This window comes from Falco peregrinus, chromosome 2, assembly GCF_023634155.1.
Source record: "Falco peregrinus isolate bFalPer1 chromosome 2, bFalPer1.pri, whole genome shotgun sequence".
Lineage (NCBI taxonomy): Eukaryota > Metazoa > Chordata > Aves > Falconiformes > Falconidae > Falco > Falco peregrinus.
Window position 1 is genome coordinate 102208846 of NC_073722.1, and position 17016 is coordinate 102225861.

Sequence of the window (17016 nt, forward strand, 5' to 3'; positions counted from 1 at the left end):
TGAACATAGCTGATCAAAGAGCTCTCTACTGTATGCTACTTTTAAGATCAAAATAAATGAGTTAATGGCCAATTGAACAGAAGCAGGACTGGGCAAAGTAAAAGACTGGACATGTGGAGTGGGCAAACACTCAGAAAATCACATTCCAGAGTAAATCAGTATCTCAGAGTTTTGCTGAATTTGTTTATGCCAGACATATGTATGTGGTTTTCCTAATCGTTTTTCCTTCCACTAGCTTATTTTGCAAGGTTATTCATTCATATTATATTTACTGAAAGCTGAAAAAATATTTGAGGTATAAAAAGATATTTTTTTTGTTTAAAAGCATCGTGTCAGGTCTCCTTTCATAACATTTTTCTATTGTTGCTTTTAATTCTATTTAATTTGGACCTGCTCCATTCAATGATGCAGAAAACACTTTGAGATTAGTTGATACTGAACTGTAGGCATTGGAGAAATCATTAAGAGAGTCATGTCCTCATTTACAATAACTTTTAATGAGTAAAATATGCTTTAAATCCTCCAGTGTCTTCTGCATTTAATTCTGCGTCTAATGGACTAATTCCAAATGATGGAAAGAGATGCAATACTTAATATTCTATTGGCTATGACTAATAATAAGGAACACTTTCCTTAGAGTTTTATAACATCTGGTAAGTGAATTAAATGTGTCCTTTCCTCAAGGTCAGAATTATTAATAAAATACAAATATTTTATCTCCAGGATCTCTTTGTATTGGATAAATTCCTCCAGTGTTCAAAATACGCCTTTCATAGACAGTGGTTCCTTCTTCCCCAGTATCCCTTCTCTTTTGAGCAGCATTTTTTCCCCTTCTGGTTTTCTTCAGGGAACAATGTCGTTAACAGCTTTCTTGTGGCCAGGTGTAATGTAATGCTAAACTAGACCTGGCATCAACTGTAGGTAAAAGTAATGCTTCACTGTGCTACAGTGAGCGCCCCTCCCCCCCTCCCCCCAAAAAAGAAAAAAAAAAAATAGAGAAAAGATTGTAAAATCAAAGATGCCAAGAAAGAAAACTGTTTTAAAACTCTACATCAGCTTCTGTGTGAGCTGCATTCCCTATTCTGCAGCAGACTGATTTTAACCCTCAGACAGACCTTGCTTTCCTGCAAAACTAACTTAGAAGCTTTAAAAGCACTGCTAGCTTTTTTAAAGGTATCCCAGTTCCTGGTGTGGATCTACAGTGGAAACTTGTCACTAGGAAAAGGTCGATGGAAGTGCCACAGTTTCACTGCATTTCTACAACAGGAAAAGCCCGGCTGAGCATGTGCTTACGCCAGTAGCAGTATGCTGTTTGCTACAGCAGCTGCTCAGGAAACTGATGCAAGCAGTTCCTCTGTTACCTATATCATCTATAGTCACACTAAAAGAGATTACTGCAATACCCTGGCTAGTACAGCCTTGCTGTAGTTTAAGAAGGACTGTTTATCCAGTGTAACTCGTAGCCATCACACTGATCTTCTGGTATTAGCTTGCTAAATACCCAACAGACGCAACAGTGATTATTTTGCAATCCCTTCACAAGGACAAACCTTTCCTGAAGGAAAGGCAGGGGAGGCACAATGGGCCAGAGCTCTGCCAAGTGCAATGGCACAGCTCGCTGGCTAACAGGGAACAAGGCAGAGCCTTTACTTAATTTAAAGGGGGTAACTTAACATATAAATCAGGTAACTGCCAGATTTAGAAGAGATCATGTCACTGAATTTGAAAAGCAGACACAGTTGGAGACTTTTGCAGTATTTCCTATATTGCGAGTCAACTTCTGTGCTTTATTTGTTTAAAATTCATTTACCTATTTCCCAGTTCCGTGTTCCTGCTTGAATCAACATGCCATTGATGATGATGTATCTTTTGAATCCATGTAAAGCTCAGCAAATAAGAGTGCAATTTTGCAAGCGATGCAAATGAGCAGCATTACCCTTTTCAGTAAAAGTGATTATCACAGGCTTAAATGTTTGCCTAATACTCCTAGAGCTCTGATCCTGCAAACACTCTCATACAGTTAAAGTTACTCAAATGAGGTGCCAGAAATTAACAGGACTATTCACATGTACTACAGGCGCAAGTTGTTAGCAGGGACTGTGTTTAATCACACTATCATCTTAACCAGTTTTTTTTGCCCAGTTCCACTTCTAAGCAAAACCAACACATAAAGCCAAGTGCTTTGCAAATTTCTGAGTGCTGATGCAGTACTCCTTCTCTCATCAAAATATCACTACTGGATTTAAAAATTCATGTCATATTCAACCAGATATCTGCCTCTGTCAGTATGATGAAGGAAATGCAACCCTTTACTTCAGCAGCAAATGCATCAGTAGATTCAAACCCTTAAGAAGCTTTACAATTAACTGAGATACTAAAAATCAGTGCATCTCAGTAAGTAATGATTTTGGTAGCTCTAAACACATCTAGTGCATAGCTGGATTCACATTTCTGTCACCAAACAGAGCTTTACAAACATAATGAGCCCAGTGCATCAGATGTGCCTTTGAAATCTGAAGAATAAAACAAGTTTTCAGATTTTATAAACCAAAATATGATGTATTAGAAGAACTATTAGATTACCTATCCCTGAAGGATTTGTATGATACTTTGTCATTTCATTTCAAGTTTCTTAGAAAAAACATCAGTCTAAGGGTTTGTGGCACAACTGAAACACAGTGATGAAATTACTGCACTCTCCTGCTTCATGTAACAGTCAGCTCTTCTGTCTCATCTTTTTCACATCAAACTCGTCTTCAAATGATGTATGAGCAAGAGATCTTTTGATTGGAAAAGCTGATACTGCATCTTTATCAGAAACAAGCACCACGAATGCAAGCCTTCAAAAGCCAAAGCAACCAAGAACGGTAATGGTAAATCCTGGAGTGATGATCAGGGAGAGATTCGACATTGTGCCATTGACTGAGTGGTGATCCCAACCCACCACAGAAAAGCAGTTAAGTCAGTTTTAAACAGAGTAATAAAACTCACACTGTGACGGTAGAAGGGGTCAACTTTTGTAGGGTATTTGTCAAACTGCAAAGGGATCAAAGCACAAACTAGTTAAACTTCCTTGCTTTAATTCTGTTGGTAAAACAGAAGACTACTTCTCTACTATTTGGCAACCAACAGAGAGGAAAAGATAGGCAGAAAATCAGTTTCCAATGAAACTGGGATTTTTCTTTCTTCAAAGTAAAACAAGGTCTTTATGAGACAGGAGAAAGGAGGAGGCACCGGTGCGCACCACTCCAGGCACTGGGAAGTCCCAAACACGAGCGCTCCTTCAGCCACCAGCCTCGTCCCTCAGCCCCTGCGCTGCCACCTGACCCTACAGCACAAGTGACAATCATGGGGAAGGGACAGCCCTTCCTCGCCGACCCAGCTGCACCTGGGCAGCAGGGGACTCCTTCCCCGCAACCTGGCAAATTCTTAAGTTTTGGTAATAAAGAATAGAGTTGTGCTCTACTTATCCTCACATTTCTGCCTGGGGTACGCACCATGGGCGGTGCTGGCGTTGGCATGATGGCAGTGGGTGGGATGGCGTGAGGGAAAGGCGTGAAGGTGTGCTGGTGTGTGTGTTGGTGTGTGTGCTGGTGCTGGTGCTGGTGCTGGTGGAACTCGGTCCTCAGGTACGGCGGTGGGCCCAGGGAGGCCCCACGATCTGCGCTCTGCGAGGCCAAAAATCGCGTGTTTAGTTCCTGACGGAGAAGATCTTGTTCTGAAATACAAATAATAAAACAAACCCCTGTGAGCTCCGGAACTTTTCCAGACCTTGTGCCACTTACTTTTTGCTGGCTGTGGTAGCAACGCTTTATTTAAAACTTCCTGGTGGTAAAGCACAAGACTCTGCAGAGTAAGCAAGGTCCCTCAGATTGTCCCCAAAGGCCTGAGAGCCAGAGGAACGTCTCCATTTCCCCTCCCTCACCAAGCCTGTCTTCACTACAGCATCCCTCTGAGCATTAACCTGAAGGTTCTCCCTAAATTTGTATGGACATGGACATAGTCCTACATAGGTGAGGAGGTATGAGTAAGATGGAGTGAGTAAACATTGAGTGGCTGCTGCTAACTTTAGTACTCTGCTGTGCAGACACAAAACAATGTTACTCAAATGTTGATAATCCTCCATTTTCTTCCCTCTGTTCCCTCTCGGTGACCTGGGAGGAACAGACACTTTACATCTCCCCACAGTCGAAGTATAAAAAACCACAATTTTCTCCACTGATAAAAATCTCTACGTCTCACCCCACCACACACACACACACAAAGTTGCTCAGGAGCACGTGCGGGCACTGCCACCGCGGGCACAGCCGCCATGGGCACAGCCACCACAGACCCTCCCTCTAGCCAGGGACGTGACACCGAGCACAGACCACGACCGCAGTAAAGGCGCTCGCTGAGGGAGTCACGGATTCTGTGTGGACACACTACAAACTCTCCTGTGTCTTTATAATGGGGACAAAACCCCCAAAAACCAAGGAAAAAGCACAGCCTTCCGAAAATATTAATTCCCAGGGCAGAAGAAAGACATTGGGTACGTCTTGGTGTTTGTGGCTTGGGTATCACTCCACATCATTCAGCAATGAGTACGGCCTCCACCCAGCAACAGGCCCCGCGGAACAGACCAAAAAGATTCAGTCTCAAACCAGAGAATCGTTCTCCTGTGCTGCACTAGACGGGCCATGACCCGTCTGCCTCTTACCTGAGTAGGTACTACCAGCTGGGTGTCCTGGAACCTGCAGTGTCCCTGACGTCAATGGAGGTGGAGGAGGCAAAGCCGTAGGAGGGGCAAACATATTGGGGTGATGTGGGTGTGCGGGGGGCTGGAGGGTGGGTGTGAAGGTATGCAGCGGGCTGTGGCTGGGTAAGGAGAGGGGGAATGGTGAGGCTGAGGGGTGGTGAGATATGTGTGGAGGAGGGGCCTGAGTCTTGGCAGGAGTGCTGCTTCTGCTGCTGCTGTTAATGAAGAGAAAAGCAATTAAGCATTGCATGGAAGAGAGTAAAGCTCCAAACATACACATACACAACCCCACCAAGCTATGCGTGGCTCACGTTAACCACATTACTAACACGAGTTATATATTTCAAATGCAAGTTTCCGTTCTACTTTTCTAGCGATACCACCGCGATACTCCTTTCTCCAGCCACCTGCTGCACCTCCTCTGGTGTATTTTACTTCCTGTGGTCTCTCCACACCAAAACCCAAGACATATTCTCCTCCCAGAAAGAGGTCGATACTCTGTCTTCCAACAATACAGTAATGACACACAAAGGAGTAATCAGCCTTGTGCATTCATTACTTAATTATCAGGTCCTTTCTACATGACTGCTTCTGAGTCATGTTTTCAGGCAAATGAAGCTCAGTATCAGTGATCACTGCATTAATAAAAGTTTACATTTTTTTGCTATGACTTAGAAAGATGAAAGACTGCAGAAAATGTGAAATGAAGTTGAGAAGGCAACAACAGATACACGGTTATTGCACAATTAATGCCTCTCTCTACCCCCACAATACAAAGAGAGGAGGCAAGTCAGCAAAAGCGAAACCAATATTTGTGATTACATTGGTTGCAATTTTTCAGGCTTCATTTCCTACTAATGAGTATTTAAAATACAGTCACATAGCACTTAATACTACTTGTCATTATTTCAAGTGATGACATACTTCTGTTGCACAGACTTTTAAAGACAAGCAATACCAACTTGATTAAAAATAAATCCAAGACTTAAACACCTCCCCGTCTTTAGTCAAACCACGAAGCAACCATAAGGCTGGTTTACCAGGTCTTGAAGGCTACCATCTGCCAGCTGGAAACTCAGATTTGAAGAAAGATGACCTAGTGCTGCCAGCATTAGCTTAGAGTAGGGGAAACCTGAGGTCCCTGACTCAGAGAGACATCATGGGTTCCTGTGAACATCTCTTCATTTTTTATCCCCCTTTTAAAGGTGAGATTTATCTCACTGTGGCCAGGTCAAGAACACTGAAGACTGCAAGGAAAAAATTAAGCTTTCAAGTCACTGGTGCAAGACCATTTGTGCTAGGCTGTCAGCGGGGCCAACAGCAGCTGTACTGTAATTCTTGCTCTAGGGCATGTTGGTAGCTGGAGAAACTGGAAGATGTTTACAGGGATGGGAGGGTGAAAGAAATTAGCCTTCAGAGAGCAGCCCAACCTGCAAAAATTGGGATTTTCTTCCCCTGGTCTACATTGCGTAAAATCCCCTCCAAAAACCCAAGTACGCAATGACAGGCAGGAAAAGAAAAAGCAAATTAACTAAGCGCTTGAAAATACCCAGCATTTATGGGAATGCTAGGTCAGAAATAAAGTTATCCTGGCTCATTTCAGGAAAGGAATTAAGGTTTAATGCACTAAGTCCCCTTCATTTCCCAGCAACAGGATGGGCCGTGCTGTCACTTCTCCCCTTGAGCTAATTCATCTCCAGTCCTCCAGGCACGGGAAAGCATCACCACCGGGCAGCACGTCTGCCAAGACATGGGGCTTCAGCCCGCCCGCGGCTCCCTTCGCCTACCTTAAGCTGTTGAGGCTCAAACTGCTGCTGTTATAGGCAGAGAGCGGCTGCGAGAGGCTCTGCGAGGCCGGATGGGGCTGCACCGGCGGGATGGCTGGGTGGGCTGGTGGCACTGGCGACTGCGGCCGGGGCGGGTGCTGGATGGGCGGCTGCGGCACCGGCGGGCGGGCGGCTTCGTCCGGGACTGGGGGCAGCTGCGCGGCTGGCGGCGGGGGCAGCTGGGCAGGAGCCTCCGGCCGCGGGGCGAGCGCAGGACTGGGGCAGGGCGCCTCCGGCTGCGGCTCCAACGGGGGCTGGGCCAAAGGCTGTGTCACCTGAGGACAAGGGTCTTTAGGCACCACAGGCTCAAGTATTGGGTCTTTACTGCTGTCCTGGCTCTTCTCTTGACTCCTTTCTAATCCTGATATTTTCGGGACAGCCGGGCCCCTAGCACCAGGGTCGTCATTTTCAGCTAGCGTACTGACTCCTAACTCTTTATCTGCAACAACAAAAGAAAGAGATAAAACAGTTAAGTGCACGACAAAACGGGCAAAACCGACCTGCTGCGCCAGTCACACCCCAGGCAGTTACACTGCTTTCGTCAAGGACTGTGCCAACGTGAAACCGAATCAAATCCAAAGCCATTTCCAGCAGCATCCCTAACCCTCAAGCCCTTCTCCTAACACTCCTCCTATTTTATCCGAAGGACAAATTTTCTGGTTGTCTCCATTAAGGTAATAAGAAGCAAGCAGACAAAAGTTGAGCTCTAACAATCTTGCGTCGGACCTCCCCAACCCCCCCACCTCAGGGAACACACCAGAAGGGTCCTGCTTTGCTTCCCTCTGTCTCTGTAGAACCATGTACATTGGGTCCTCCATACCCGCCTCCTGGGTCCCGTCTCCCAGGGATTCATTGCCCAACTTTCTCATGCAACCTTGCTAGCGTTCCATCGATTCTCAAGAAAAATTAGATTTGCACAACAATTGCATGGGGCCACAAAACAGTGCTGATAAATTTGTGAATGTAGGTAGTATCATCTGTATGCTTATTTGGCAAAATCAGTCCCTAAATGATCACATTAAACCCACCGAAATTATCTACTGAATCACGTGAGCACAAATTGCCACCGTGCAAGGAGGGGGAGCGTTCCACGGGAAGCCAGGCTCCACCGCTTTCTCTGCTTGGAGAACTGCTTGTTTTCTAGGCAAATCCCTTTATCCCTAATTACTATTATACGTTTACTATAATGTCCTTATTGCCTGGGCGGCCAAATGAACAGAACGAAAAGGTTAAGGGAAATAACATATTTTTGCCTTGATTTTTCTTTCAATGACATTCATTTTGGACATTGCTTTTCAGAAGAACGGCCAAAGAAGCCAAGAAGGCAACATTATTAGTCCTGATTATTTTTTCTTTAAAGACATCAGTTGGACAGCACACTCTGCAAGCCAGTGTGTGCACCTGCCTCTTGTCTTCTTTCTCCAATAACTCTCCTCAAAATAAACCACCTGGCGGAGGAGACCCTGTTTAGTGCTACTCTTTTCTATTATTGTTACTCTACCACCACTCCCTTACTGACCCACTGAGAGGACAACTGCCGCGCAAGCTCTGTGCCTTATTATAGGAGATCTATACCTTAAAACACGTGTTAGTGGGAACCCAGGCTTCCTTGGCTTGGCTGGTCATGGAATGACGTGGTTTTGTTTTCCATCTCTAACAATAATGAATATTATTCTAATTCTAACACTTGCTACAGGAGAGCTTTGCTTACTGGGGCTCTACAGCAATCTCCCATTTGAATCACTCCCCAAACCTTCTGCCAATGACTATTTGATTGCGGCACCCCTCAGAACAAACCCGGTGCAATGCTGCTGCCCCAAGACTGGACCAGGCACTGCCTGCAGCCCGGCAGCAGGCACAATGAGCAGTGCCACTTAGGGCAGCATCGCAGCCACCCTAAGCAGCTGGATGGACACCCTTGGCAATTCCAGAAACAAAGCACAAGGGAACGATGCTTTGAAGGGGCTTGGGAAGAGCTTGCAGTTAAAACAGTGTTCTAAATAATCTTAAGACGGGAAAACTTTACTCGTTCTTCTCTCAGTTTTAAGGGGTAGAATGAATAAATGCATAATAAAATAATATACATTCAGACAAATATTTTGACAACTCTGTTGTTCAAACCCTGAAGCACAGGAGTGCCGATGAAGATGCTGGGGAGTGCACCCTGCCAGCCCACAGCCCGGGCACACGCCTGTTCGCCAGCCTTCGCATCACTGGAGCTACCAGAGACAGCCTGGCAGGAAGGTGTCACAGCCGCACCATCGTTTGGGTTTAATTTCATGCAGAAATCAAAAAAGTCATGCCAGGCGGCTCCCCACCACCACGTGTTACAGGCCCTGCACAGTGGTGAGCAGCTTGGCGAAGCACAGTTCAGATTGTTTCATTGTTTGTGGAGAGGAGACGGGGGAAAAACCTTTTGGGGACAAAAATGAGGTAAAGAGGAGAAGAAAAATGGGGTGGTGGTGGTGTTATGTTGTAAACTGACTTATTTGATGAGGATGTACTTTAATCATTTCTGGAGTACACAATCTGTAACAGGCAGGGAGGCTCCTCCACGAATTTGGATCAGAAGACTATGGGGGCAATAGCGGGACTCCGGAGGAATAAATATAATTACTCTGCTGTATGCCCAGGGTCTATCTCATTGCAATTAAACTGCAGGTTCTAAATAAAGGAAACTCTGTTTGCATTAATTCTTTGGATCAACCCTGTTTGATCAAACATTATTAAAAGTTAGACAGAGTGTGATTATCACGTGTTAAGGCAGATCCTCAAGGAGGAAAGAAATGAGCAACAGTTTGTTCAGGAATAGATGGGTCTGTGTTCCTAGTCCTTACAGGTGTAAGAGTTACAAGACTTCTATTTATTAATTTTTTTTTTACAGAAAGGCATAATAATTAGGGCTTTGAGGGCTTAGCCTTGTCATTAGAAATTCCCTACAAGATGAATACAGTAGGTGGTCTGAAAATCCTGCAGAGGGGATGCTTCCAAATCTATGGGGAACATCCTGCACTTGGAGCATTCATTAAATCTTTTCATTTGATATTTTTAGGGTCTCTTGTGTGTGTAACATTTATTCAGCACAGCTCTCTGCTGGGGAGTTTGTTCCTCACGCAGTCGCTCCTCCTCCCCTGGAGAAAAGGGCTATGAATCCTAGTGTCTCCTGGGTATTTTTTGCTGCTGCTTACATCTTCATTACACAGCCCCTTAAGTACCATTCTTGTTAGTTTGCAGCTTAGAAGATGCTGTATTTAGTAAGATAATGTTATTCCAAATGTCAAAACACTGAACGTGTGCACAGTTTCTCCCTCTCTCTGTCTCACACCACTGCACCTACACTACAGCCCCACATGTCATCCGATGTCCAGGAGTCTCTAACCCCAGTACGCCTGGTACATGCACCCCTGCAGAGCTGATAATTACAACATACAAATCAGAAATTCTTCTTCTTTCTCCCACAGCATCTATTTAGGGAGCTGAAATCCCCCATCAGTGATGACCGCTACCAACTGTATGTTTTGTATGGAGGGCTCACGTCTTCATCAACAGTACTTCAAGGTCCTACACACAAGATTACTCTTCTTCTACCAGCACATCTTTGCACATCACGTTATTTCTGAATGCTCACTGACTAGCTCGGTGTAAGAACCACGGGGGAAAAAAAAAACCCTTGTCCCTATGACACAGACAACCCAACTACACAACTTTCTGAGTTTGTTTATACATCGTAGCAATTGATCTCCATCCAATAGCTAAAGCAGCAAGCAAGCTAACTTCATTTGATGGCGCTCTCTGTACTCTATTTTGGGTAAAGTGACATTGCTGCATCGGTATTCGGAAGAGCAGTAACTGGGATGTAATGTCCATGCTGCCACCGGCTTCCCTTTCTCCGCTGGGTTGATATTGCATCCAGCAGCTGTCAGTCTCTTTACTGGAAAAGGAACAAAGCTGTAATTCGGTGCTCTCTGAGGACTGGGGAGAAACCTTGGCTAAGCTCGTCCCACACAGACAGGACATGCAACTTCCATTATCTTTCTTCCCTGTCTTTGCTCTTTGTTGTGTCTTAACCCTCAAGCCCCTCTATTTTTCACTTTGCACAGACACTCTGGGGACCTCCCAAGACGCAGGACACTCAGTCCCCTCCAAGTGACACAAGCGCAGTTAGTGGTTTGCTGTGCCTACGTGATTATTACTTGGTTGGCTCAATAACACCAGAGGAGCAGACAAGGCCACACTGGGAAGACCTGTAAGTAAACCAAACGACTGCATGTGAACTAGAGACTCTGCAGCTGTGAGTTTACATTATATTTTATACACATTCTACGAACATACACATATACACATGCACTCCCATGTGTTTGTATACATGTATGTCACGTGTAATACATATGCATTTATATTTATACCCATATCTGTTATATGTATACACATCGTTAACAGAGAAATACACAGTGCATGCAAACACTTCCATTAAAAGACATGGATTTTTGTAACGAACACAGGTTATATGCAGCATTCAGCTGAAATGCCATTGCCTCTCTTCCTAACGTGCAAACCAGCAAAATTTGACTTAAACTCTGTGTTCTGGCTCCTTTGTACCATTGGGGTGATCCAAAAGAGCTAGAGGATGGCCAGAAGCGGCCAGCTGAGAACATCACAACCACAAGATGAAGCCCGGCTATCCTTCTGCTGACAAAAGAGCCCTGCTGAAATCCGCCTAATTGGAAATTCCCAGAGATTCACCAATAAAGAACGCTCAAATTTTGCCTCGTCAAGTGTTGTCTGCAGATAGGTTCAACACATCAGGTCGTACAAAGAGCACAGGAGATACTAAGTGCCAGCACCAGGCTTTTCTCATGCCGAGACCTGGAGCACCACCAGCCCGGCCGGGTCCCGAGGGGCAGCCACAGGTGTGTGAACCGGGCACCTCTGACCTGACCTGACAGTACTCGGGGAATGACATCTCCTTAGACAACACCCTGCATGATGCTGTCAACTTACAGTGGCCAAACTTTTTTTTTTTCCTAAACACAAAATCATCCAACTTTTCCATGTCCAGCTCTGGAACAACTGAATTTCATTTGGAAACCAGACTGTATCATACCCTGTCACTCCTCCTCCTGTCCACATTAGGATTCAGCCTTTCTTCATGCGGCCTGGGGCCATTCAGGCAGCTTATGAGCAATTCAGAATCAACACTGAATTTTCCATTCTCTTGAGAGGGTGCTGGATTAAGCTCAAGGTCCTTATTGCAGAAATAGAAAAATTACAGGAGTTTTCAGTGTTTTGCAGCATTATCTTTGGGACTGAGCATTCAGCCTACCAAGGAAATATTTTACAGCATTATTTAATTTAAAAATAGCATTAATTTTCTATTACTACTTTGATAAGTTAAACTCGTCTCTTGACAGTATTACCTCCGCCTAATGATAATTTTCCGCAAACTTCCCAATGCAAGGTAAAAAAATTAGCTCTTTCAAAAAATATAAAACTATTTTCTTCAGTTTGAACATGGATAAGTGGGCAGCTGGTGCAAACTGTCACAACCAATACAAACCGTCAGAACTTCTCTGAAGTCAATGGAATGCAGAAAACGTATACCCCGCTGACCTCCAGCCCTGGGAGGTATACAAGCATCGTACAAGGTTTGAAATAATTAATCAGATTTAAGACCTGATTGTACATTTCATATTGATTAGACATTGGTGAATGAATCATTTGGATAAATAAAGGCAGATGACAGAAACTATTACTGCAAAGGATGGAGGAGGTTGTTTGGTACACCAGCCAACACGTATCATAAAGGCCCCAGAGCAAATCATCTGTTGTACTGGATACACATAATTTGCTAAAAACAATTTTTCATTTTTAGCACAGAGTCATCTTTCATCCTAATTTCCAAGGACACTAACAAAGTATTTGATTATGCAAATTAAAAACATGCATTCGAAAGCATGGTTACTAGCAGCTCTGTCATCTGCTGATACCAATTATTCCACAGTAAGCAGGTATTTAGTACAACTGAATAGCAAGACTTGTGACACACTTTGTACTCAATTATAAAACAGAGAAGAAAATCATTCAGGACAAAAGATTTTGCTACCTCCTGTTAAAAATGTTTATCTTCTGCGTTGAAATGGATTTAATTGTCAACAATAAAGTTGCAGATCAATGAAAAGAAGCACTTAGTGGAATTGCACAAGATGTTGACAATTCTTCAGTCATTGAGCTGCTTCTGGCCTTGATTTGAGAATGCAGAGTCCTCCAATATTTCACATGAAACAATTTATTTCATCCAGCTGTTAAACAGAACATACGCCATAAATGTAACTCCTATATCCCGTACACTGTGAGTATAATATTGAAAGCACTTCATGTTTGAATTTTTTTTTTAAAGTACCTCTTTACTTAGTACAAAGGAATGGGATATAGCTTTATAGAGGGAAGTGAAGTACAGAACATCCAAACACCCCTCTCACAAATCATTGCATTTTACTTCATAGGAAATAGATGCATGCAATTGTAACATCCTCACAGACCCTAGGAGAAAGCAACACCATGGTATCAGTCCTGCTTCAACGCAAACACATACCCACACACACAGCCAAAGGTTTATTTCCAATAGGGAAAATCTCTTGGCTTCCTAACCTTTCTGGTTCTGAAGCAATAAATTACATCATTAACTATGCCACAGCCAGCTACCAGCACCGGAGTGCTTATTGAAGGGGACTTTTCCCAAACGGGCTGGCAAACTTCCCACGCGGGAAGTAACGCTGACAAAATCATTGGGGGATATTGTTTAATAAATTGTGGGTTTGGGCACAAAGAACTTTAGCTTCCTGTTTCAATATTGTTTTTTAATTAAAAAGATCCAGGTCTTGTAATCACAGTATTTGTAAAGCACACCTAGTTTCACAGAAACATCGACAACACCTTATTAAAGTGGGCTGGCGGTCCACGCTTCCTACCAGCCAGCACAGGATTTTTCCAAAACAAGTGTAAAAACCCTGCAGCCAGCGTAGGTAAAACAACCTGTCCAACCCGCGAGATCTCATACTGAGCTCTGGTCAAAGACTGGCTTATACCCAAAAGCCAGAGAATATCTTCCAAGATCTTCTGGAACTGTGACAACAGCCATAGGCTTCTTATGTACATGAATCTCGAGTCCCTTCTGAGTATTCGCAAGTTCTTGCCCACAGCAGTAAATTTCTTAGCATGTCACATGATAATATTCCTTCCACAAGGTTTTAATTTCTCACCTTTTAAATCCACTTGCTTCTTGTGAGTCTGTGAGAAAAAGAATTCTCTACAAACCATCAGTATCACCCATTTCTTTACAGAATTAAGCTGTTTCCCTTCTATCTCCTTTGCAAGATTTTCAGCTCCTACCTTCTCAGTCTTTCTTCCCACGAGACTTTTCCCACGTGCCTGACCACTTCTCATTATTTGTTCCACTATCCCATCACACTGCTTTGTCTGTAGGAAGCGGCTGACCCACACTGCACAGCCCCCCAGCAGCTGGACCACTCACACCCGAGCATCTTCCCCCTCTCGACTCCGTGCTCACGTCGTAGGCAGCTGTTCCCGGCCCGCAGCTGCAGACGGGAGCGAAGGTCTGCACTAACCCACCTCTGGTGACACCCACCTACTTGCCTTGACTTGCCCCAGCGAGCTCAGAGCCCTGCGAGGGCTATAGGCACCTGCACGTCGTGGTCTCACGCGCACTGCTCTGTTTGCCTGCATGGGCTCTCGGCCCCCATCCTCCCAGTCTGATGAGGTTTCTCCGTGGTTTCCAAGAGCTCTCTCCAGGTCAAACTACTCGAGGTGCCCTTGGGTCACAGCTGCTGCTTCCCTCCCATCTCTCACACTGACCAGGTCAGGACAGAGGACTTGAGACTCCAGCTCCCCTTAACACAATGCCACGTTGCAAACAGATCACGATGAAAATAACCCAACTCCTTGCTTTCCTTTCTTTAGCTACATTTTGCTGGTAACAGTCCTTTGCCTCTTGGTTTGTAACAACTAAGCATCCACAGCAGCCTTTTCCCCAGCACCTTTTCAAAGGCCCTTTGTAAGCCTGGAAAAATTATGGCAATTGGAACATTTGCCACTTTGACACCTCAAAGAATGAAACCAGCTCAGCGAGACAACGTCCCTCTCCTGAAATCTTCCTAGACGGAATCTCCTACCACGACCCTCCAAGTGCTCAGGCCACGATGACCAGCAAAGCCCTCCGTCTCTCAGAGAGGAGCCAGCGCTTGTGAAGGGCTGCCCCGTCCAGCATCGCTTCGGTTTGGCTCCAGAAGCGCCTTCCCCCCTCCCTCGGCCGTTACAGAAATACCCTGTGACTCACCCAGTGGGCTGAGCAGAGACGTGCTAAAAGCATTTCAAACCTGCCAAGAGTGAATGAGGTGGCAGTACAAAGTACTAATGAATTAAAAAAAACCAAAAACAACAAAAAAAACCCCCACAGCAAGGCTTGATAATTTTGCCCAATTTTCAATAGGGACTAAAAGATGTGTAGATGCTGCACTTAGAGGCACTTAGTGGGGGACTTGGCAGTGCTGCGTTAACGGTTGGACCCGACAGATCTTGAATGTCTTCTCCAACCTGAACAACTCCATGGTTCTGTGACTGGATAACCTTAGCACAGGGTCAATCCCATCACAGGGCAAGGGAAGAAAAATATACCGGGTTTATCCATCGCCCCTGCTTCCTTACTATTGATTTGCCTTGGCCACGTAGCTGCAACATTCCCTCGCATGCTCATGACATCTGCTCCTCATGCTCGTATGTGACAGAATTACTTGAATGAGCTTGAACAAAACCGGCTTTCAAAAGCAGCTTGAAAAGCATCACCTCATGAACACTGATCAGATTTAGCATGACAGCTCAGTTTAATATATGAAGGACAAAAAAGACCTGTGTGATATGTTTATACAGAAAAATAACACGTTTATTCCCCCCCGAGAGGTGTCATAGCCGTAACTCACCAGACACATACCTCTGGTTCCTTTGTGAATTTGTTCTTTAGAGCCAAGAACTTTCTGTTTTTAAAGGCATGATGTTAACATAAGCAGAGCTTAGAATCTCCAGTGCCCCTCTTGTTAACATTAAGATGAAGCTCAGCATGACCATGACAATTCCCACTTTTAATTACAACTATTTTAGCTCATTAGCGTCTACAGGAAAACTTCGCTGAGCTTACACATCGCAACTCCACCGATCATTGTCACCTGACAGTGTTCTTACACTTGGCACTATTTGGCTTGTGTTTCCGATGCTACAGAGAAAAACTGATGGATATTGTCCAACCGCCTGCTCTAACGTAGTATCACTTAAGAAGAACCCTTCTGGTCTGGGTCGTGTCGGTAACTGCAGAAATTAGATTTCCACATTCCTGGTCAACAAAGGGTCTCATATGTCAGTTATAAGTCACCAGTAATGTCCATCTCATTTTAAAATGTGTGAATTTCTTGTATTGGGCCAAAACACATCCTACTAATTTGTTTTATTTTACAAGGGGGGGAAAGGTGGTGGTGGTGATGGGGCAATTACTGAATAGTTTTAAATACATAGCTGTAACATAACTGAAGATCTACCACTCTGTTTTGTATTTCATTGCTTTGAGAATGTAGTTACTGAAAGCTTTTCTTTCTGTGTAAACATGACTCTGCATACCAACTGCCTCCTGTGTGGGACGGTGGCAGAGGACTTACAAACTACAGACATTAAAATAGAAAAGAATATGAAATAGAGAAAAAGGCATGATAACGTCAACGACTCTTTGACGTGTACCAGTTTTGTTCTTACATCATTCTATAGCATTTTATAAACAGGAATGTGACGTTCCACTAAAGCCTGTATCATAATTAAAAAGTTGAAAAGTCTCTAGCTTTTTATTATAGATATTCATAGGGGAGCATCACTATCTACTACATAATTCAATGTAGGCAATGTGGGCCATTTCTGGTCCAGAGATCTCCTGATGCCTTCTCTACCTCAGTAAGAGGCCCCACATAATTACTCTGAAAGATTTGCTCTGCCTTGACATCTTGTTTTCTTGCCCACGGCTCTCCCTGCCTGCCCTTCACATCTGTCGGACATCGACCAGTTTGTTCCAATTACCTGAACTAAACGAACGCTGGTTGGACTGCAGCCCCCCCAGCCCCCACACCTACATAAACAAATGAGACGAAATCTGTTTGCCCAAGTCACGTTCATTTTCAGGTACGGAGGTGGGGGGTGATGGGAGCCTGACAGGTCTCAGAGAGACGCCGGTTTGTGCCTGCCAGTCTGTACCCACATTACCCGTGATCAGGAAGGCAGGTCTGGCAGACGTCAGGACAGTTGGTGGTTGCTGGTAGAATAAATTTTGGTACAGCAAAGGGTCTGCTGTATCCTAATTGCTCCATACAACATTGTGTGTTTTACTCAAACCAGCTGAACTAC

At 44.4% G+C, this 17016-nt stretch overlaps 1 protein-coding gene across 7 annotated transcripts in view; it reads right to left on the bottom strand.

Moving 5' to 3' along the window:
* Positions 1–17016, bottom strand: part of AUTS2 (activator of transcription and developmental regulator AUTS2) — a 790137-nt gene that overhangs the window by 20873 nt on the left and 752248 nt on the right. For 2 of the 7 annotated variants that reach the window (XM_055796870.1, XM_055796876.1), the window contains 4 exons: positions 6526–7003; positions 4700–4953; positions 3477–3718; positions 2992–3036 (listed from right to left, as the gene is read on the bottom strand). In XM_055796870.1, the coding sequence (XP_055652845.1) occupies positions 2992–3036; positions 3477–3718; positions 4700–4953; positions 6526–7003 (1019 nt within the window). The remainder of the gene's footprint in view (positions 1–2991; positions 3037–3476; positions 3719–4699; positions 4954–6525; positions 7004–17016) is intronic. The other 5 variants (XM_055796871.1, XM_055796873.1, XM_055796872.1 and 2 more) reach the window with 5 other exon arrangements.